The 24,040-nt window shown below is 38.2% G+C and overlaps 1 protein-coding gene across 1 annotated transcript; it reads right to left on the bottom strand.

Moving 5' to 3' along the window:
• Positions 1 to 18,405: 18,405 nt before the first annotated feature.
• On the bottom strand, positions 18,406 to 22,961 carry LOC149225948 (alpha-xylosidase 1-like). The gene is made up of 4 exons (XM_089375180.1): positions 22,713 to 22,961; positions 21,675 to 22,306; positions 20,308 to 20,538; positions 18,406 to 20,165 (listed from the first exon to the last, which is right to left on the bottom strand). Exons 1-4 carry the CDS (start codon positions 22,934 to 22,936, stop codon positions 18,649 to 18,651), a joined length of 2,604 nt encoding a protein of 867 aa, XP_089231306.1. The 5' UTR covers positions 22,937 to 22,961; the 3' UTR covers positions 18,406 to 18,648.
• Positions 22,962 to 24,040: the final 1,079 nt, after the last annotated feature.

The raw sequence follows: 24,040 nt of genomic DNA, 5'->3' as shown, positions 1-24,040 counted from the left end.
AAAAATGCGTTATATTTAGGTGAAACCTATGGGCAAAATACTATGGGACAAATACCATGGACTAGATTGTTATTAATACCATGCAAAAAAACATTATTAACCCTAATATTAATATTAAAAAATAAAAATGGCACATGGTATTGACCCATGGTATTCACCTGGAATGTAGCCTATTTAAATGGGGGAATTAAACCATCATAGATCCATCTTTACTCTGGATCTACTAACCCCCGAGAGGTATCAAATATCGTGATATGCAAACTAGCATAGAGTGAAAAAATATTTGATCCCTCTCGGGGCTTGGTGGATCAAGAGTAAAAATGGATGTTGTAATTTAATGTATGTTTGATCCCTCTCGGGCTTGGTGGATCAAGAGTAAAAATGGATGTTGTAATTTAATGTATGTTAAACATTTTAGGTTGGTTAAAATAAAAAATAAAATAAAATTCAACTATTAATTTTATTGATTTTTATAAATTACTAATAGTAATTTTTAAGCTCCAGGTTTATGATAAACCATGGTATTGGCCCATGGTAATACCATGGTATTCATGTGAGCATAGACTATTTAAAGGGGAAATTCTATCATCTTAGGGGGATGAAATCTATTTATCCCTCTGAGCACTTGGTAGACCCAGAATTAAGATGGATTAGATGGAGTTAAGATGGATATAGGTTGGTTTTTATGATAATGAAGATATTAAATAGACTTAGGAAATTATATTGTAAAAACATCTTAAGGTGAATGGTTAAAGCATAGACATTGGACAAGTATATTTGTATACTTTTGTTTTAAACTGAAACAAATCCAGGGCTAAAAGGAATGGATTGATTGCACTAGTCATCCTTCTATAACTTTCCAACATATGCTGGAGTAAACAAATTATAATTTGGGTAATTTTTCTAACTACAAACAGGAACATACTTGTGTATTGGCAGGGTGGTTACGAGGTCCCTAGAAGTGATGAATTTGAATTTTTCTTGGTTTTATATATAGTATTAGGTTTTTTCTCATGCTTTCTGTGAATGACACAGGTGAATTTTATCCTACACCCACTGGGTTATCGATATGTAATTTTAGTAATTTTGATTTCAAAAGATATTTTAAAGAAATGAAATGATTTCATTTGTGTATTCAATAAACACAATATTCTAATGGAATTCTACATTTTTGGTTTACCTATATAGATTCCATGGAGAAGTGTTAGTGGTGTGACATCAATTGTGCTCAAGCAGAGGCTTTAGTTTTACTCTTTTTGGAAGCAAATATTTTCTTCCAACATTTTTGAGTTCCATGAAAAATTTGAAAGTCCTAATAGTATTCAATTATGGGTTCAAGAGAGACATAGTACTCAATTATGGGTTAAAGAGATCCACACTGAGTGATCTATCGACCTTATCTTCACTTAGTTTAAGACTATTCACTTGGAGAGCCTGCATGGGCGCCCACTTCAAGAGCATAGCAAAGTCATGTAGAACTTAGAGAAGCTATCTTTAAGCTTTTAGTGAAGAATGGAAAAATGTCTGGGTTCAATAACAATTAGTCGAGCATTAAGCTTCCAATAATGCTAGATTTTAACCTGGAGCACTTTTGTGATTTGGAGGAGATGTCCCCTCGTATTTGTGACACATCTTCAGTTGTGAATTGGACTATTACTAACTGTCATTTCCTTCGAAAGTTACCTGATGACTTGGGGAACCTCAACTCTTTAAGAATGTTAAGGAAGGAAAGAAAGTACATTATGCTAAGTTCTCTTATGCTTTTCAAGTTTTTCTTGGATATCTACAACGTTTCAGGTAGGAAAGTACATTCTGTTAATGAAAATTTGTTTTGATAGAAAGACCCAATTTCAAATTCTAGTGCTTTCAAAAAACATTGTATAACTGTAATGTTTCTAAAAGGAAAGCATATTTTTTCAATTTAAGTATCATGATCCCATATTCCAACTTATTTTTCAGTAACCCATTAGGCTTTGTAGCTTTGAATAAATCCATGTCTTTTGATAAGATCCTCTTCCAAATTAGAACGCAGTTTCCTTTTGACAATAACCACATATAATGCCTTGATTTTGTTATTGAGAAAATAGAGGTTGTGAAACAAGCTTGTGCCATACAAGGACTTGATTCATTTATTATGTATCAATTATGGCTCTTGATGTAACAATGTCTTGATTTTGTTGCTTGAAAATAGAGGTTACACTTTACTATTTCACAAAATTTCTTACAATTTTTCCATAAGTATTGATTTGTAATCTCAGTCACTGAGTGATGACAGTAATGAAAAAGGTAATATTCCATGGTTTGAAGTTACCCTCTTACTAAATATTTAAATATATCACCACAAATTTAACTGTTAGTTAAAGGAATTGTATTTGATTTGTAAACAATTCATTGCTTGATTTATAGATTTTGATTTTTTCCCTTTTTAATTTTTTTCTTAGATTTGGTATGAGATATCTTCCAATATTTGGGTTCCCTAGTTTCCCCACCATAGCTATGAGGTTCAGATGCTATCATTAAATATTCTCAGAACGTTACAACTTTTCTAGTAAGTGTATTTTGAAACATTGTTGTTGCTTTTCCATGGTGTTAATGAAAATAAGCACTACAACTAGTGCCATTATTTAGATTAAGTGCCGAAATCTAGGTGGTCTTGTAATGATGGAGTGATTGTTTTCTAGCTACTAAGGCCATATGCATTTTTATCTCTTATGTTGTCCTGAGATATTCAAATTCAGAATAAGAATTGAGGTCTCGTTTCCACTGTATATTGCCGTCAGTTTCTTGAACATAATATATAGTAGATTATATTTTACTAATCAACTGTGGATGTGATCTCTCGCAGGAAAGGAAATTCAAAGTGACTTTGATTTCACATTGATTTGTCAAAACATCCACACAGGAAAGGAGATTCAAAGTGACACTGATTTCACACTGATTTGTCAAAATGGAGGCAAGAGAAAAGGAAACTTTGTATTCAACAATGCTCTTAATTTCATATGTACATGCACAGACATATTAGTAGAAAATATTGAAGGGTTGCCTAAGTAATATTTTCCATTCCACTACATTCTTTACAGCTTGTAAATAAATAACTCAGAACAATTCATTACACTACTTGTTATTCTTTATTAATCAGTGGTTAATATTTTGATATTGAACTGGCTAAGATTTTTCTTCCTTCCGTGAAATTGTGTGTTCTATAATGCTTCTTTTCCATTCACTATGTATAGCATATAAAGTGTGTCTAATGGAGTAGGAAGATTGGAAAGTCTTGTGATCCTTGAACTATGTTACAAGGCAGAAACCCAACGGGGCAGGGTAGGTGCATCCCCACAAAGGGGTCACAAATACCAAAGTTGGTATTGGCTAGTGCCTTGAGCTAGAAAATTTCCTTTACCCTTATATTAACAGTGAATCCGGAGAGGATTCTAATATTATCTTTATAAGATTTATATTAGTTAAGATTGATGAATAAAATTCATGAGACATGAGCTAGGATGTCCTTGCAAGGTGGTTGTTGATTATTGGAAGCTATGATGGCCATTATTTCAGGCTAGGTGGTCGCACTCCCTTGATCGTGAGCACGATTGTGATCAAGATGGAAGACTTCATAGTCTGGATTGATTGTTTAGCAGCGATAATTAGTGGGCTCGTTCACAAAAGCTTCTATTTTACTAATCCTTTATATAGAGTTGTCAAATTCAATTTCCAAAGGTTTTAATTACACTATAGAGTTGAGTTCTGAGAGAGTTGTGATTCACAATGTTAAGTATAGCAGCTATGACACTTAAATGAAGACAAGCATAGTAGATGTATCAGACTCTGTTATAAGCTTACCTGCATATTATAAGGGACTTGGTTGGTTTTTTTATAATTTTATAAACAAGTTCCATTTCGTGGAAATGTGAAAAAAACAGTGATATTGCCACCATGTGGCTCTTGTCATATATGGTTTTATACTTTTTCAAAAAATTATCTAAGAGTTCATAATGCTAAGATTCACTAGGACCTTACAAAGTTTTATTATTTAGTGAAAGACTCACCAAGTACAAGATTTTATAATTGAGTAAAATATTCACCATGCCTGGTGAGAGATTCGCCAAAAAATTATATATACATATTATATTATTGATAAAATCGCCTTCCATTTTTCCTATATACCATGGAGATTCGCCCATTTATTATACATATAAATTTGGGGGGGTTCTTAAAATTTTCCATGCATCTTACTCATATAGATTACATTTTGGGCTAACCATTCTAGAACTTTGAGTGTTTTATTACCCTTCCATTTCTTAGCATCAACCTAATCCTATGATTTTGGTTATCAAGTCATTTCCTAATAAGACAACACCTCCACTATACTTTTCACATTCATAGAACCTCTCCTTGCGAGGATTCATATGTAAAGAAGCACAAGTTAATCAACCATATATTATGATCCCAATGTGTAGTTGAAGATGTCAAGCACATATACCTTCCTTTTGTGGAATGGGAATAATCAAATCCCTTCTATCAATATTTTTAGATTTGTTTTCTTTCTCTATATGCTCAAATTTACAACGTCTCCAAAATTCCTTATAAGGTTTTCAAAATATTTAAACCTCTATCCAGGCTATGATTTATCCATGGACTTATTTTTATTTCTACCTTATGGACAACCTCTTAAAAATAACACATCCCTATTGGATTCCTCCATGATTTTTTTTTTCGTTTCTTTTGACAATGAAGATGCAACTACTTCCTCGAACCTTAATTTAGTTTAATGCTACTAATGATTACCACTAGATTACCATGAATCTGTCAAAAAACATACAATCATCTTCTTCATCCATACAATTATCTGGAGCAACAACACTAGAGAGAAGTGTTGCATGCATAACATTCCAAAGGTTCAGGATCGGGATCGAGTTGAATTCCTTTCTTGTTGAGAGAGAGTGTTGAAAATAACAAGAAGAAATGATAAAAATAGAATCCAGTATATTCCAATTTTAATTTGTATTTGAATTAAAATTCGAATTTAGTCTCACCAACTGCTTGAAAAATAATTAATTAATTCATTATGGATTAATTAGTTGGAGAAATTCAAGTTAGAAGTCTTTCTAAATTCATGCAACGGTTATCCCTTAAATTAAGGAGATTATCCCTTAATTAAGGAGATAAGATTGAGTTATATTTGAGTTGTAATTAGTTAACTCAATTTACTGAGTTAAGTCCAGTTAAATTAGTTCCAAACTATTTGAGGAACTAATTGTGAGTTATCAGTCAGTTGATGCATGCATGCACTCAACAAGTGTACTCCAGATAACTGAAGATTCTCTCATCAGAAAATCATGCATGTCTATTCTGAGAAAGACCCAGTTGAGCTAAATGTCAAGGACATGTTACTATCAGTTGCATCTGTTTTCCTATGAAGCAAACTCATCCATGCAGTCAAGGAAAGGTTCCTTGAGGATTGTGCAGTTCTAATAGTGTGTTAGAGCAGTGTGTGAGAGCAGTGTTCCACTGGGTGAAGGAGATCATCCCAGAGGAATTGCGCAAGGAAATAGGAGTCTTGGAGGGCAGAGGAGAAGGTTTGTGAGAAGCCTTGTTTGCCTGTGAGCATCCAGGAGGATTATACTGAGAGCTGGCTAGCTATGAGAGCTAAGGCTTTGTGTAAGCCTGATGTATTTCCACCTTGTATGATAATACAGATATTGGGGTTTTTAGCTAAGGCTTTCCCCTGAGTATTTTCTGTGTTTCATGTGCATTGATTCTTCTTCTTCTTCTATTTATATGTGTTCATCTTGATCTTGCTCAATCTTTAAGCTTTCACAAAGCAAATTGATAGTAGAAGTAGATTATAGTATTTTGCTTTGGTATATTGCATTATTGGGTTAATCTACAGTCAGATTTTCTGCATAGGCCTCAGAGCAAGATTTGTAGAGAATTTGCAGAATTTCTACAATTCAATCTTTGAGATCGCAAATATCTACCATAGGCTTGAGCTGTGTCGGTTAGCCAATAGCAGATTTCAACAACCCAGCAAATATAGCGTATGTCGGCGTTGGCACCATTTTTTGTGTGGAGGTAGTTAAGCATCTCAAGATGATCCACTAGATGTATGGTTTTACCAAAAATTTCCAGTATGCTTCCCAGTTTAGCTTTCCCATTTGTCTGATTACCTCCTCCTTTTCTTTTGTCGCCTGCCTCCATTGTTGTTCTAATTGTTTGGCATTTGGAAGAAATCCTGGTATAGATTATGCAACCAGGTTGGCGCCATGCAGATTTTCGTTGATGGCTTCTATGATGTTGTTTGTTGCTGCTGCCACGATCGCCATTGCCCTTTCTGCTTGCTTGAGCCGTGAATCCCAATCTATGAACAAGATGTCTTTATGCGATTCCTCCAGCTTTGGAAAATCAGCCTTTCTCCCCTCTTCTGATTCTTTCCAGGTGATAAAGTTAGAAACCCTTTTATGGATTTTGTCATACTCAAGTCTCATGTCGACAACTTGGCTTGTTAGCTTATCATTGATCTCGTAATAAGGACTTATTTGCGAGATTTTCTGGCATAGAACTTCCTTTTGCTGCATTAGTTGGGAGTTAAGATTGAGTGCTTCCTTTATGAACTCATCGATTTGCGGATTGTCTTTATACTTATCTGTCATGGCTTGTATCCGCGCATCTCTTTCCACTAAGATGGTCTGATGTTGTATTTGAATCTGCTCAAATTCCTGTTGGAGCTCAGCTACTTGTAATTCTGCTAGTTGATTGGATTTCTCCTGAGCTAATTGTTGTTCCAACAATAGAATCTTTTGTTCCTTCTATCTAAGCAACATTTGGACCTCTGTCGCTTTGTCAATAGTTTTTGTAGCATAGGCTCCTGCAAATTACGTCAGTCTTGTGAGGTTTTCAGATGAGTCCATGGGTGAGTCTTTCCATACAATTTCCATTGGTTCATTTTCGGGGATCGTAGTAGCTGTAACATCTAGCTTCCTCTTATTCCTATGTCTCTTAACGACAACTTTGTGAGCAGGACTATAAAACACATCTAATGGAGGAATTTCCTCAATTCTCAAAATAATTTATGAAGTGGGGGTGGAAGGAATGAGATCAACATCTTGAGTGCCTACAATTTTCTCCATTGTTATTTCTTGAGTTGGCTTGTGTTGTGGATTCTGTATCTCAGATGTTTTTTCATATGTATGAAGCTTCTTGTTGAAATGCTCCCATTACTTTTCCAAATCAATAACTAGGGGTTTCGCTGACCGAGTGGAAGTAAAGTGAATTTTTGCCTGTTTCTTTGCTGAGGTTTGCTCGACTGTTTATTTTGTAGTTTCGACTGTGTTTGTAAGGGCCTATGGCCCTTGGCACGCCCACTGACACAAGTGTGACGAGTTGGTTCGAAAACTAGGCGCGCAAGGTGACAAAACAAGAAGTGCGAAGGTTGGCTAAGGGCAAAGTGCGCACAAACAAGCAAACATGACAGAGCGAAACATGAAGGCATGTGTGCAAAATGTGAGGGCGAACCATGTGTTTATACGGTGGATGAGCATGGGCAATCCACATGCGAAGCTGACGAGTTGTGTTTGGGGGCGTTGGTCGATGAGCCGACCAACCTCAAACATTAACAAAGGCGTTGGTTGAGGTAAGATGACAGTCGGCCGAGAGAAGGTGCGACCACTCCATGGAGGCGTATAAACAAGCAAGGTGTGGAGGCATTTGAGCATTCGAACTTCGCTCATCATCCAACAAGGAGAAGTGCGCAAGACTAGGTGTAGCCGCAACAAATAGAAGGGAAGGCACAGATTGGTGATGCGCCCGCTCTTGGGCGAGGCCACACGGAGGTAGCACGCTGTCTTGGTTATTGGGTGAGGGCGCGGGTAGGAGTACCCGCTGGTTGGTAAACGGTGGAGACTTGGTGGAGTCGACCGCCGGTGCGAAGTTGAAGAACGGTGGAACGTGGTGAAGCCGGGTGCACGGTGGAACATTGGTGAAGCCGGTTGTGCGAAGAGGGTGTCTTGGTGACTTGGTGGAGTCACTCGCCCGTCGTGCACGAAAACAAGGTTCGGTTGTGAAGTGCGGAAAGGCAGCTCGTGTGAGGGCGCGCCCGCCCGACTTGGGCAAGGAAATCTTGGTTATCACATGAAGGTGTGAGAAGTGTAAATTTGGCTAAGTATGAAACTTGGTGTTTCCAAGTATACTTGTAAAGCTTTGTAACTTTGTCAAGTTGTATAATATATTGATTCGGGCAGACTCATATTGCAGGGAGTTGCCCCTCCCTTTATACTGTTGTGCATTTCTCTTGTATAATGTTGTCTATGTGAATGTTATGGGCTTTCACTTGTATAAAGGATAAAAATAATACTTGGTAACGAAAAATAAACTAAGTATGGAATGTTAGGCGTAGTCTACAATCGTAAGTATTCGTGAAAAGAAAACGATTGGTAGTGCCGCACCTCGCTATAAGCCGTTGGAAGACTACCGCGGGTGTAGGGGCGTGACAGTTGGTATCAGAGCTAGTATGAAGACTTGGAGAAGTCTTGCAAGAAGTTGGGCGAAGCAAGTGAGTAAGCACTTGACAGTTGATGACAGTGGAAGCAGGTACTTGCAGGTGAAGGAAGCTGGTTTCACATACAAGTGGAACAAGGGCTGGTTCATGGTTGCAGGCAACTTGGTGAAGAATCAAGAAGGATGTCTATCTTGTAGGAAATGGGTTTTGCAACCTTCAAGGAATTTGAAGGGAGTCTACTTGAAGAATCAAGTAAGGTTGAACAAATATTTGCGGAATGGGGCAAAGGCTTGTTCAAAGAAAAGGATGCTCTTCATGCTTTGGTCAAGGAAGGGATTTCTGAGAACTCAAGGAATTGAAGATAAGGCAGGACTTGGTTCGAGAGAAGTGGAAATGGCTAACTCTTGAGAAGAAGCATTTCATAGCTTTGACTCATAAGAAGGAAGTTGTAGAATGCGATGATAAGGAAGAGGAAGCCATGAAGATTGAAGATGTTGCAAAAGTGACAACAATGGAGGATGAACTTGAGATTGATCAAGTCGGACCAGGATCGTGCAGTTTGTGGAAATGGGTGGATGAGGATACTCACATGGAGGAGCTTCATGATGATGATGTAAGTACTGTTGATACTTGTGTTTCATTTGAGCATTTGGTAGATGGATCGTATGCAGGGAAGGGCAAAATCAATTTGCCGATGCTAGGGAGGATCTTACCATGGATGTCTATGATGAGACCTTGTATGGAGAAGCAAGGATTGTTGACTGTTGCAGGACATGTTGGGGTTGTTTGTGACATTATGATTGAAGGTACAAAGGCTCGTGACAAGGGAGGAACATGATGATCGTTACGAAGGATTGGGTCATGCTTTAGCCACATGGAGAATTGGCTAAGTGCCCAGCATGACTCATGGACAGATTGGAGGGCACACACTTGGGTATGATGATGCTTGGGTGGACTTCTCATGGCCGAGACCAAGAGAAAGTCTTGGTGGAACCTTCAGTGGGGGAGCTATGATGGAAGGGACTCGTGATGATGATGATATAGTTGGGTGACCGAGTTCACTAGACCGAAGATTGCAGGCTTGGATGAAGAAGACCGATTGTTGTGATGGGTATACTTGGTTGGACTACATGGAAAACTTAGTCATGGAAATCAGGTTGGAGACATGGAGCATGGCAGTCTTATGTAGGGACATGATGCAAGAGGACTTATAGAGGTGTCACTTATGGGCATCCAATGAGGAGTGCCAAGGCAGGGATGTTATGCAGGTGGATTTGCTGGTGTGACATGGAGATGTTTTACTTATGAGCTGATGGAGAGGTTGTGCACTCGTGTACAACAAGGCCATGGACTTGGATGGAGTTGTGAGCAGACTATGGAGCATTCCTATTACATGGAGAGCTGAGGCATCTTGCAGAGACCTTTGGGCCGAGACTTGTATGCTTGCTAGATGTTGGTTGGAGATGACTCATGGAGCTCATGATGACATGAGATTGTTGTGACTTTTGGGGACTTCATATATGGTGGACTTAGAGGATCTAATGCATTAAGGAGCTGAGGTCAGAGACTTTGATGCAGAATGGGATGCATACTTTCGAGTACATGTATGGGAATGGCTTGGAAGAGTGACTTGATGTGGAGGATCGATATGAGACACTTTGGAGTGATGGAGTTACAATGATGATGATGCCTTGGTGGCAACACTTGGGCATGGGTTGAGCCGAGACTTAACCACTTTTGACACATGGGAGCTGATTGATCTATGATCATGGGCAGCACATGGACAAATGAGGCAGGTGTATACTTGTTTCTATGGCAGACTTGAGGGATGGCACATTACAGATATGATGGAGGTTGCTTCATGGACCTGGATGTGGCACATCGAGAGTCGGAGTTTGATGAGATGATCTCTTCACTTTGAGGAGATGGATGTTTTGCAGATGGATGATGATGTTGGATAGGAAACATCATGGAAAACATGTTGCAGATGAGATGAGGACTACTTCATGGACCTGAGCATGGCTTACACTTATATGGAGATGGATTCTTGATCAAGTTGAGGATGTGACGGGATGTTCTGAGAAACAACCGGTGATGGCATGAGGATGTACATTCTCATGGTTTGGGCGTGACGGTTGGATTAGCTACCCAACTAGTTCAAACATGGGGCTGCAACGTGTACAGAGATGTGTTAACATTTGTTGGAGTATCATGGCAACAGTTCACATGATGACGACACATGATGAGGTCGACACGAGATGTTGCAGTGGGTATGTAGCTTGAGATGGAGGGGACAACCTTCCACGATGGGGAGCAGCATGTGGAGATTGCGACGAGATGGTCGATGGTCATGGATTGAGATGATTTCCGATGTATGACATACCGATGGGGTGTATACCTTGGTATGGTGATCCTGGTGACAGATGGTTGCCGAGACAAGACATGATGGAGACAGTGGTTCTACATATGTTGCACAAATATTTGCAGTATGTGGAGGAGTTGATATCATGGATAAGATTGTTCGGATATGGAAATCTTGATCTTGGTGGATGGCTACCAGGATGATATGTTGTCGAGGACGACAACAATTTCAGGTGGAGGAGGATGTAAGGGCCTGCGGCCCTTGGCACGCCCACCGGCACAAGTGCGACGAGTTGGTTCGACAACCGGGCGCGCAAGGTGACAAAACAAGAAGTGCGAAGGTTGGCTAAGGGCAAAGTGCCCACAAACAAGCAAACATGGTAGAGCGAAACATGAAGGCATGCGTGCAAAATGTGAGGGCGAACCATGTGTTTATACGGTGGATGAGCGTGGGCAATCCACATACGAAGCCGACGATGGAGAGTTGTGTTTGGGGGTGTTGGTCGATGAGTCGACCAACCTCAAACATTAACAAAGGCGTTGGTTGAGTTAAGATGATAGTCGGCCGAGAGAAGGTGCGACCACTCCATGGAGGTGTATAAACAAGCAAGGTGTGGAGGCATTTGAGCATTCAAACTTCGCTCATCATCCAACAAGGAGAAGTGCGCAAGACTAGGTGTAGCCGCAACAAATAGAAGGGAAGGTGCAGATTGGTGATGCGCTCGCTCTTGGGCGAGGCCACACAGAGGTAGCACGTTGTCTTGGTTATTCGGTGAGGGCGCAGGTAGGAGTACCCACCGGTTGGTAAACAGTGGAGGCTTGGTGGAGTTGACCGCCGGTGCGAAGTGGAAGAACGGTGGAACGTGGTGAAGCCGGGTGCATGGTGGAACATTGGTGAAGCCGGTGGTGTGAAGAGGGTGTCTTGGTGACTTGGTGGAGTCACCCGCCTGTCGTGCACGAAAACAAGGTTCGGTTGTGAAGTGCGGAAAGGCAACTTGTGTGAGGGTGCGCTCACCCGACTTGGGCAAGGAAATCTTGGTTATCACACGAAGGTGTGAGAAGTGTAAATTTGGCTAAGTATGAAACTTGGTGTTTCCAAGTATACTTGTAAAGCTTTGTAACTTTGTAAAGTTGTATAATATATTGATTCGGGCAGACTCATATTGCAGGGAGTTGCCCCTCCCTTTATACTGTTGTGCATTTCTCTTGTATAATGCTGTCTATGTGAATGTTATGGGCTTTCACTTGTATAAAGGATAAAAATAATACTTGGTAACGAAAAATAAACTAAGTATGGAATGTTAGGCGTAGTCTACAATCGTAAGTATTGGTGAAAAGAAAACGATTGGTAGTGCTGCACCTCGCTATAAGCGGTTGGAAGACTACCATAGGTGTAGGGGCATGACAGTGTCCCTTTCGAACTCTTTATTTTTATTGCCTCCCCCATTTTGAGACTGTTGCTTTGAGTGCTCTGACTCATGAGTAGATCTCTCTTGGGTCTCTGCTTCAGAATTTTCTTCGAAACTTTCTTTGGAGCTGTCCTCCAAGCTTACACTGGGAGTTGGCTCCCTTATTGGTTCAATCTGTAGTAGGTCCAATGGGACCTTCTTTAATCTCCTCTTTCTGTACACATGAAAAGTTTCAACATCATCTGGGGCAAAAAGTAGTGATGCCATATGCGTCACATCTGAAAATGTTTCTTTTTGTAGGAAGAGGTCATCGAAGGCGTCTTCCTCATGGGTGAATGGTTTTACTTTCACCATAGTAGTGAAGTCCTTAATAGTGCCATTTGGGTCATACTTCCTTCCTAGGAATGTAGCTAATTTTAGAGATTTCATAATCTCTGCCTCTTTGCATGCATGTCCAAAATCATGTAGTGCAAACGCACCACATTGCAATGGAAATGTAGGCCAAATGGCCTTCTTATGTTCTTTCAACCCTTTGCTCATCCCACCTTCCCCTGTCATTTGGTAGGCTATCTCCCTGGCCATTAACTTGTCGGGGACATAGTATGGGAGGACATGCAGTGAAGCAATGCTCCCAAATACTCTGATATAGGTAAATGTCTCCTCCCCAAACCATCTGGCTATAGGTAAAATATCTACTTCAGCTTCTTTGGAAAACCTAGGGGCGGTTGCATCGTAGACTTGTTTATGGATGGGAAACATAACTCCTTGACAAATCTTGTAAAAATGGGGGTGAAACTGAGACTCCCAAAAACTCTTATGGTACACATGGATAGGAAGCAGGTCTTGCACAGTCCACTTCCATCCCATAATAGGAAATTTAGAGCTAAAACAGATTGCGTCCATTACAAAGGAACTCATGAAAAATGGGGGATAAACCCTTAAAGAGGGACTCCTCTTTCTCCTATACTCCATAATGGCTTTCGCCAAATTATTAGACAAAATTTGAGCCCAATTCATTATTGTTGCATTCACAACTGCTTCTATTAATGGTAGCCACTCTGGGTAAAATTTGGTACTATCAGGCTTAACGAACAATCTACATAGCATGGATGCTGCAAAACTATAAGGGGGAGAAATAGATGTCGTAGAATACATACCCGTCTTATCCAATTTGATATTGCTTTCGTTTTTTGTCCAGACCCGCGTAAAGTCTGCGAGGTCTTCATTATCCTTACCAAATTTCTCGAGGAATTGTTTATTGCAGAGCTTTTGTGGCTTTGGTAGATTGTACATAAGTTGTAGGCTGTCTACTAAAAAAAGATCCCATAACCTCATGTCTGCTATTCTTGAACTCTTTGTCTGAGACGTCCACCACATCAATTATCCACTTGACCATATCTGTGTATGGGATTATCTTCGGCCTTGTGGCTATGCGGTGTAGAAATGAGCATGTTGTCTCGAAGTAAGAGGCGTCAGAGGAAATATGAGCATCGGATGTGGCCTTTGCTACTAGAGGCCTTAGTTTCTCTTCTTTTAACAAATAATACATGGCTTCCCATGTTGAAGTTCCTTTGTCTCTACTGCACGTAGTATCAGAGAATAGAGGGATCATTTCTGACTTTTCAGATGCAGCTGCCTTTCCCTTCTTCACCATTGCTCCTAACGACTCTTGCTGCGGATTTTTCCTGAAATGAAGCAAAGTAGAAGCTATCGAATAGACACAAACGAGAATGAAAATAATAATGAATGATACAAATAACCTTGAAAAGGTGACAAGAAAGGAGTTTTAGTTAAACACAGATGAAAAGATATCGTATCACGTCAAGCCGCTTTTCAAACATAAATGCCATTAACCCATAGTAAATTCCCACTAATGATTTGTTATCGCTACCTTTATTGCTCATTAATGTTCTGCATCATAAAACGGGAAGAATTTTTTTTAAGGTTATGAGCTTTGATTTGCGAAAATGCTGATTTTGCGATTGTGATGCAATATCACAAATCACATTATCGCATTTTGATTGTGCACTTTCTTTAAAGTTCCTTTGGTTTCTGCAGGATGCGAGATGTAGGACATTCTTTATTGTTTATTAAAGCGTAGCTTGTTTAACGGGATTTACCTTATAAAGCCTTTTTCATTTGCATAACAGATTTAAGTGTTACTTTATAACATAGGCTCCAATTGGGTCCGGGATTTTTATCGCATTTTGCAACATCGCGTGGTTTGTAAGATTTCAAACCTTTCTTAAATATTTCTGACGCGATGCGATAAGGTTAACTGTTGCATCACAATATCACATTTCGCATGATTCAACATACTTCGTGAGGGTGCGCCCTTTGTGAATTGCGATATGCGATACAAGCTTTATTTCGAGAGGAAATGGCTTAGGACCTAGATTTTAATGAAAATCCTAATGATATCTAGGTTAAGCGTGGTGATTCCTTTAGATCACATTTCGTGTGTTTTGCTTATTAGTGACTTGATATCTTGTTTTATTCCAAAAATTTAAAAGAAAGTGTCTAAATGCTAAAACTGTTTTTTGGAAGGATTTTTTAAAGGTCCCCATTTATTGATATAATATTAGCTATTATATTAATAAATGGGAGGGTTGTTGAATAGCACAACATGTACTAATATATTTGATTCTTACACACTGCGAATTTTTGTTGTTGTTGATAATATAGGTGTTGATACAATACTTAGACAAGTCTATCCTTGTTAATCCCTGGTTTATTCTTGTCATCATTTATTTGAGTTATCATGACAATATTTGATATTTTTGTATTTATTGGAATGTCGACATCCTTTGATAGAAATTTGACTTCATTTGTAGGGATCAATGGTATGTCAATCATTACTAAATTCATCAATGTTGCTTTATCACATAATTGTTTCTTGGGCTCAAAGTTTGGAGGATCTTCCATTGATAAGACTTTATTAGTAATGACACTCTAGTTTCTAGTTTTGATCCCATTTGATGAAGTTGCTTTATCTTTAGTTTCAAATTTTGGAGGTAACTTCATCCATTGATACAAATTCATTGATAACAATACTAGGTTTTTTAATGTTGATCAGGTCAATGTTCATATTCTTATCCATGGTTTTGGGTTCTTGTTGTGCTTTCTCTTATTCTTGAATTTTGTTATTTCTGTAGGTAGACTTTTATTATAGGTGGAATTTTATTATGATTTATCAAATTAGACATTTCTTCATCTTTAAATGATAATATTTTAACTAGTATTTAAGACTCTTTATTGAGTGCTTTTTGTATTACTAATTTGTGATTGCAAATCTTTAATTTGTTGTCCAAATTTACAAATTTCCATATCTTGCTTCTCCAATTCCATTCGACTTTGCACAATTTCTTCTTATCTGATGATTTTTTTTATTCAAATCTCCAATTTTTCCTTCTAGATCATCTTAACTTTGTTGAAGTGTTTTTTTGTGCCATTGGATTCTAGTATCTTGTATATGCTCTATATCTTCTAGCTAGGGAAATTCTTCATCTTTTTTTGTGACCCAAAATTTAAAAAGCGAAGGTTTCATGAAATGATTTGCAAGCTAGTTCATGTTTTTTAGGCAATGGATCGTGATTTCAAAAGTACACAAACTTAAGTAAATTTTACAAAATTTTAACAGTTTAAAATGGACAAACATGCAACATCAAACACAACAAATTGATAATGGAGTTCAACCCTTCTGGGCTATGTCTCGGGGTCCATCTTCCAATGGTGGCATTTTTATTATATGCTAAAATGATCAATACATCAACATATAAGCTTCAATATTGAGCTCAAAAAGGTTTAAAAATGAGCAAGACAAGACTCTTTCTTCAAACTTCTTGTAAAACTGCTCAACAAAAGGTCTTGACTCTGCAAATTTGGTAACAAATTGGTTCTAGCCCAATTGGTTGGGGCGCTTAGGTTGGTATCCCAAAGGTTGCGAATTAGATCCAGCATTATCAGTGGTGGTTTATTTTTATATTAAATATTAGAACACAAATTTTAATGAGCCTCCGAACCCACTGAGCCATGCGCGCTTAGTTTCTCGTGATACCATATGGCCTTAGGCCATGGGTGTGGGCAGTATGCCACATGCCCCAACCCCCATCTATTATCCCCCTTCAGTTACTTCGATTCCCATACGACCGGTGGTTGGCCCTTACCTTCCGCCTTAGCTCCAAACTCTTCGTCATTGGTTCCACCCATTCATATGTGACCTGTGGTTAGGTCGGTCGAGTGTGCTTGCCGACACGACCCTTCCCCCAACAATCCAATGACTTCATATTAAATATAACTGGTGCCCAATAGTTAACAAGCACCATGTTGTAGCCCAATTGGTTTGGTAGTCGTTTCATGTAGTGGAGGTTGGAGATTTGAACCCGCCTGAGCTTGTTAGTCGACTAACAAATTTTTGGCGCCATTCCGGGGGCCACGTGGTGGAATCTCATTGGGCCACATGGCGCCTTATGATTGGACCATGTGGTGGTTTGGGGTTGGCCCATGTACAATCCCTTCCACCAATAAACATGCGCAAAGTGTCCTCATGGGATTGGCCCAAGTACAATCCCTTCCACCAATAAACATGCAAGTGTCCTCAAGGGATTGGCCCATCTACCAGCTGTACAAACAAGTCATCCTATTGACATTAGCACCACTTTAGCATACATACTGCCACATCAACATCCGTACCCTGTACAATCAACCCTGCAAGTTGACTTTTTTATTGTTTGCAAAAAACTTCAGAACATGATAACTTCTTCATACAGTGTCAGATAGAGGAAATTCTAGCATCATTGGATTTAGAATGACGAGATCTACGATTTGGTGCTAGTTTCGGGAGATTTTGAGCACTTTCATTTTTTAGCATCTTTTTGATCCCCTGGATTATTTTGATAATTTGTTTTCAAGACCTTGGACTTCTTGAATATATTTTTCTGTTACTTAATTCTTTGATTCTTGTGCCCAACTCTCAAATATACTATTTTAGAGAAGAATTATCTCTTCCTTTAATTCTTTATAATATTTGTGTATGTCAATTACACGTTGTAATTATATATTGTTCTCTTCTATTTGTGAAATAATTTCATCCATATCCACTAATTTTTCTAAATTAATATCTTGCAACACTATTCTTTTGGTAAGGTGCTTGAATGCTTTGGTAAAGTGCTTGAATGCCATATACCTTTTATTAATATTCATGGTACTAATAGTACCAATAGATTTCAACCAAAAACTCCTTGGGATCATATTGACATTCTTAGCTTGTAGTATAAAAAAAAAATACATTTTGGAGAGTATGTAATGCCCACTCCCTGATTTTATATGTTATGCTTAGTTATTATCCTGCTTACTTCCTTGTTATGTAGTACATAAAAATCACATTTTGGAGAGTATGTAATGCCCAAGTTTATATGTTGTGTTTAGTTATTATCCTACCTAAGAGATTGATTGACCTGAGACTTTTGTGATCCATATTGTAGATAAATGTCTTTCGGATTAATCACATTCTTAGGATTTGGTCGACGTTTTGAACCAACTAATATGGTTCATTCTTAGGACAACATATTAATTTCTTATTAGTGTCATTAGTGCCAGTAGGAGGTATGGGTATGTTAGCTATATATCCACATCTCACACTAATAATCTAGTATTTTGATGGTATAAGATGTAAATGAATCTTAAATAGAGCTTATATAAAATTGATATTTAGTTTTTAAATTTGATTAAAGATTAATTAATGTAACTTTATACTTTGTGCTTAAGCTTGATTAATTCTCCATTATGGTTACATAATTAAACTTTTAATTAATTTTTAGTTAATCTTAAATAGAGCTTATATTAAATTGATATTTAGTCTTTAAACTTGATTGAAGATTAATTAATGTTACATCATAATTAATGCTTAATTAATTTTTACTTAACATTGCATAATTTCTTCTCCGACTCTTGAAATCCTCCCAATGTCATCACCATGTTGCCTTGGACTCTGGAGCTCTCCCTGTCTGATCTGGAAGTGCCTAAGCTAACCTTTCAATTGAGTCCTTGGACGACTCAAAACCAGAACTCGTACATGAAGCTGAATCCTGACTCAATAAACGAAACTCGATTCAATAATTTGAAACAGAAAGGTCAGATATTTTGCATAACAACTCCAGAATGTGCAACATGGACAATCCCCCGGATTTGCTCGATAATGTGCAACCATTCTACTCTATCCACAAATCTATTAGGGTTACTATCAACCATTCTACTCTATCCAGAACCCTATTAGGGTTGCTAGAAATATGTAGCATTTGCAAATTCTTTTATTTAATGGGAGTAGTGGGGAGCACTAACATATACCAAAAACGCAACATGAAGCAAGGAACAATTTCTGCTTGATCATTTGTTCCATGGTATAACAACGTCAAAGTTCCTCCCAATTGGAAGAGAAACATTTGAAGTTACTGTAACGCTCTGCACAGAGGACGGTGATCCCAAAACTGTAATATTTTTAAGAAGCCATCCTTGCCCAATTGCATATGCCCCCTGTTGGACTTGTGATCTCACTCGAACTCCTCCCTGTGCCGTGTCTGCATAAAACTGTATATAGCTTGACTTGCCATTCGCTATTACCATTTCCAAATCCTCTCCACTGTCCACATATAGGTCTCCATATGATTGATTCCCACCACCCAAAGCAACCAGCAGACTAAATGGACTTTTTCTGCTTTCCGTAGTTGTCAAACCTATTTCTTGCAGTGGCAATATAGTCCCCTCATATACATGGACATTGATGGTATCTATTGGAGCTTGCAGTGTCACATTCGAGCCATTTGCAACTGTTACCGAGTCTGATACATTGAACAAATTGTACCAAGTTCCCTTTGGAAAATAGGCATCCACAGTCACTGCTCCTTGCGTTAAAACAGGGGAGACTAAGACCCCTTTACCCAATAGGAACTGGGTACTGATTCCCAGTGTATTAGAATCCTCAGGGAATGTGAAGAACAGAGGCCTAGCAATGGGAGACCCATTAGTGTGAGCTTCAAAAGACAATGTGTAGATATAAGGAAGGAGTTGGTATCTCAGACCTAACGCTTTTTTTGCGGATGTTGTGACTGATTCCCATAGGTAAAGCTCTTGGCGGCTTTTGCTCTTGTCTGAGTGATCTCTGGCGAAAGGATAAAAGGCACCTAGTTGGATCCATCTATTGCAAAGCTCTTCGTTCGTGTCTTGTAAAAATCCACAAATATCAGCACCTACCATTGGGATTCCAAACAATCCAAAACTCAGTATTGTAGGTATGGAGTACGAGATATCATTCCATGTTGCAGCATTGTCTCCTGTCCAATGCGCGGCATGGGCACCTGAGCCAACAAAGGTAGAACGAGTAAGTATGAATGGTCTCTTCTGTAGTACTGATTTCAATGCCTTATTCGTCACAGCAGCCTCTGATAGCCCATAAAGATTATGAGCATTGTACTCCAAGGCACCGTTATAGTGAACTGCACTTGTAGCTATGGTTCTGATACCCAATGCTCTGTGTCCTCCAGCAGAATTGATTTGATAAGGGGGATCATCCCATTTGGTGGCGTTGGAATCGCTACAAACCAAGCAGCAACTTGTCTGTGAATTTGGTTGCGGGCAACTCCCATCATTTGGTAAGGAACATGTGATCCCATTACAGAAGTTGGAAATTTCATGCATATCAAGCCAAAGGCCATCGAATGCGACTGTATCATGAAACTGAGAGATTTCATTTGTCCAAAATGACTGAGTCTTGGGATTCAGAAAATCTGGAAAATATACTGGGCCTGGCCACACCTGTGCCAAATATGGCACACCTCCTTGCTTAATGAAAATGTCGTCTTTCTTCCCGTTCTGATAAGTCTTGTATGATTCGTTTACGCTTATTCCTGCACAAGTAACCTAGTATTTTATATCTTAAGATTGTACTAAAATGGCTCAGTTCAGTTCTGAGTATGTCACAGAATCGGAGAAGAACATACGAAGGAAAATTTCACTAGAAAAATCGTTGAATATGGAATTGAGCTCTACCTGGATCAACAATGAGAACATATTTCTGCCCATTAGCATGGATTCGTTCGAGAAAATTTTGTACTTCCTGCTCAGGGAAATTCACAGGATCTAGAGTGAAATCCTTGTACTGATCCATGTGATCAATGTCTGTCCAAATCGCTTCTAGAGGAATTTGCGCTGTTGCATATCCAGCTACAACTGATTCAACATCTGAAATGTTTTTGTATCCATACCTGCATTGATGAAAGCCTGTGAAATCCAATCCGGTTATATAAATTAACAGGGCTGCAAATACAAAGTCATGTCCTGACTCGTCAAATTAAAACTATTTCAGAAGTTCAACCTTGTAAGTTATACCATTACAAAAAGTATTTGATTACAGGCATGTAAAGAGCCAGGTTCTTGTTAGGAATATATATGGATAGGAATGTGATGCCATGCTCAGAGCAGCTGTAACAACTTCACTTCGTCATTGTCATATTGTGAAACAGAGATCAAAAGTCCGACAGGACGCTATCTACCCGTCCCAAAACCTACTCAGGCCCTCTCATGAGGAGAAGCTTGAAGGTTGAATAGGGTCGTATGTTATAATTTAATAGCAAAAACATAGTGATACAACAAGAACATTTCATGCTGTAATTGAATGGTGATAGTCTTGATCATGGTTAGCTCAAGCAATTATGAAATAGAGATATCATCTCTCAAACAGTTATGAGATAGAGGTGTGATGTCTCCTCTGAGTTGGGTTGGTTTATCTCACTTATCATGGGGATGAGCATTTCATGGTGTAATTGGTGTTATTGAATGCTGATAGTCTTGATGGTAGCTCAAGCAGTCATGAAATAGAGCTGTAATCTCTCCCCCTAGTTGGGGTGGTTTACTACATTTATCATGGAAAAGTAGTAGGATGATTTTCTGCAGCAATTTCCTTGGAGAAAAAATAATTAGATGCTCAAATTGGCATCGCAGATAAATGAGTTACTTGTACTGTGAAAAACAAGATGTAAGGATGTTTTCACACACGCTAGAAAAAAAGGGACTGCACCAATGCCTTGACGCAAGTATGGGTAGAAGCAGACCTCTTTGCAAGACAACTCAGGGGTGGAGTAATGAGCTTTGACCATCTACCCCCTGGATCTTTCTGGAGAGGGTGAATTGATAAATTCCCTGGTCTTCCAGAAATGTGGATGCCTAAAAGAACGTGGATCCCTAATATGCACGGGTTACTTTCAGGTTGTCGGATTCGTTCGTAAAATATCAAAAAAATAAATGACAAAAAGATATCATCGGCATGGAGTGGGAGTACTGATTGTCTTTTCGGAAATAAAGAAGAAAAAAGCTTGCAGAAAATCAATGAAATTCACAGGATAGATATGAGGAAATACCGAAAGACCAATACGGCATTGCGGCAGGACGACCGATGAGGGCTGTGTACTGCTGAACAACAGCAAGCGGAGAAGGACCTGAGAAGAAATACAAGTCCAAGACTCCCCCATTTGTTCTATATGTCAAGAAAGATCCCCCATACTCAACATCCATGCCATTACTATTCAGCAGCAAAACCCCATGAGCAACGCCTCCTGCTCTCACATCCAAATAAAACGGATGAGACCCATAAAGATCCACATTCGTACCCGAACTGCCAATGTCTGAATTCCAGAGCGTATAGTTCTGATTCGCGTTGAGGAGAAATGTCTGCCTAGTGCTCTCTCCCAATCCATACAGAGAAGCAGCCGATGGCAGGGCAGTAGAGACCTCCAAGTATTGGTCTTTAAACACCAATGAATTGCCAGTGGCATTTGCAGTGGAATTAAAGAGAGTCTCTCCACTTGAACGCCTCGTGATTGCAAAGCCGAATGGATTATTGGAGTAGTTAAACAGCAATTCATGAGTATGGTTCTGAGAATCGTCACTACTATTGACACCACCATATCTAGGCAGAATATCACTCGGAACTTCCCATCGCGGCTGCTCAGCATCCGTAATATAAACTCTCAAACTATCGTTGGATTCATACCTGAAACTCGATCAAATTCAATACAGTTAAGCCCTCTTTCTCTGTTCGTACTAGAACAGAGCCATACAAATCTGATATGCATCATGTAGATCTAATATACACATGCTCTTTATGCATTAGCTTAGACCCATGTAAATCTAATATGCACTTGTTTTTGTTTTTAAAACAGGGAAAATGTGCACCCACAATCAGCAGAAAGATATACACAGCAATAAAACAAATATAAATACAGAGTAACTCTAAATACTAAATTATATTTTTGTATGAAAAATAAACTCTAAACTACACTTCAATCTAGTTTCCACTGTAATAACACTATGGTGCAATTCAAATCCCAAAACGCAGTTTAAAATTTCTTTCATTTGAAAATGAAAATTAAGACCAAGAACAAAAGATATAAAATTACCTGACCAGTAGTTGCAAGCTTTGAATGTCAGGGCCATAGAGAGAATTGTTCACAGAATTGTTCTGGATGAGTTGCAGTTGGGCTGTTATGGAATTTCCATCTGGTGCTTCTGAGATGTTGGAGATCGTGTAACCAGACCCAAGAGCATGAGACTGACAACATAGAAGAAGCAAAATAGGTATAAATGCAAAGAGAGAGCTCATGAACGATGCTGTTTGATACATTGTCTATGGAATTCAGACAAGAACCAGCTTCAATTGCTGCAGGGTAAGAAGGAAGGGATGGCCTTTTTATATAGTTGGGATGATAATAACAGATAAAATGTAGCCAATCTTTGTGAATGTGAACATGAAATCATTGTGGAAGGAAGGATAATGATGGCGTTGGCAAATCGCGGGAGAATTTGACGCTTAAAGGAGCTGATAATATCCTGGTATTAACTCATTCCATTTCAAAACTAGTTGGTCAACTGAACTGATAGCGTATTTAGATAATTATAAATGTTCAAAACTAATTGGATAACATCAAATGAGTATTTAGATAATTACAAAAGTACAAAACTAATGGGATGACACCAAATGCACAAACAAAATATTTGTTAGAGAAAAATCCCTTTTTCACTTTGGATAGGCTCTGGAAATAGGAGTTGAATTTATGATATTCATATGGAGTTATTAGAAATAGAGTATATATTATAATTATAAGGAATTTTAAAGATATATATTGATTAATATCCTGTATTAATTCATTCCATTTCAAAACTAATTGGTTGAGGGAACTGATCATGTATTTCCATAATTAAAAAGGTTCAAAACTAATTGGATGACATCAAATGCCAAATAAAAATGTGTGTTAAGGGAAAAACCCTTTTTACTTCTTTTTTTTTTTTGTCCTTGTATTTTGGATAGGCTCTAACAATAGAGTTTGAATTTTGAATTTATGGTATTATACGTAGTTATTAGAAATTGAATATATATTATATTTAGGATGGCATTAAATTCACACATAAAAGTGAGAGCAAAAACTCTATTGGGATAAGCTTTGGAAATAAAATTTGAATTTATAATATCAGATGCAGTTATTAAAAATTCAATATATATTATATTTAAAAAATGTTTACTGGAGAGTTTTTTTTGTTTTTTGTTTTTGTTTTTGCTTTTGCTTTGTTGTGTGTTTTTTTTATGATACTATATTTAATAATTAGAAGAGTATATATTATAATAATAATTTATTTTAAAAATTTATATTTATTTAAATGGAAAATTTTTGAATTTTTTTTAATATCAAATATAAACTAGTATATTTTTTTAAATAAATGAATATGTTGA

This window comes from Pinus tabuliformis, chromosome J (assembly GCF_031772625.1).
Source record: "Pinus tabuliformis cultivar Carrire ecotype Pingquan chromosome J, CPIR1, whole genome shotgun sequence".
Classification (NCBI taxonomy): Eukaryota; Viridiplantae; Streptophyta; class Pinopsida; order Pinales; family Pinaceae; genus Pinus; species Pinus tabuliformis.
The sequence above is the reverse complement of the archived record's forward strand: the minus strand, read 5'-3'. Positions and strand labels throughout refer to the sequence as shown.

What these genes read in the sequence shown, in the direction of transcription:
- LOC149225948 (XM_089375180.1), bottom strand. Translation starts at nt 22,936, where the DNA reads ATGTATCAAACAGCATCGTTCATGAGCTCTCTCTTTGCATTTATACCT. An exon ending in AATGCCGTATTGGTCTTTCG is followed by an intron (nt 20,539 to 21,674) that starts GTATTTCCTCAT and finishes TGGATTTCACAG; the next exon opens with GCTTTCATCAATGCAGGTAT. An exon ending in TGTTCTCATTGTTGATCCAG is followed by an intron (nt 20,166 to 20,307) that starts GTAGAGCTCAAT and finishes TTACTTGTGCAG; the next exon opens with GAATAAGCGTAAACGAATCA.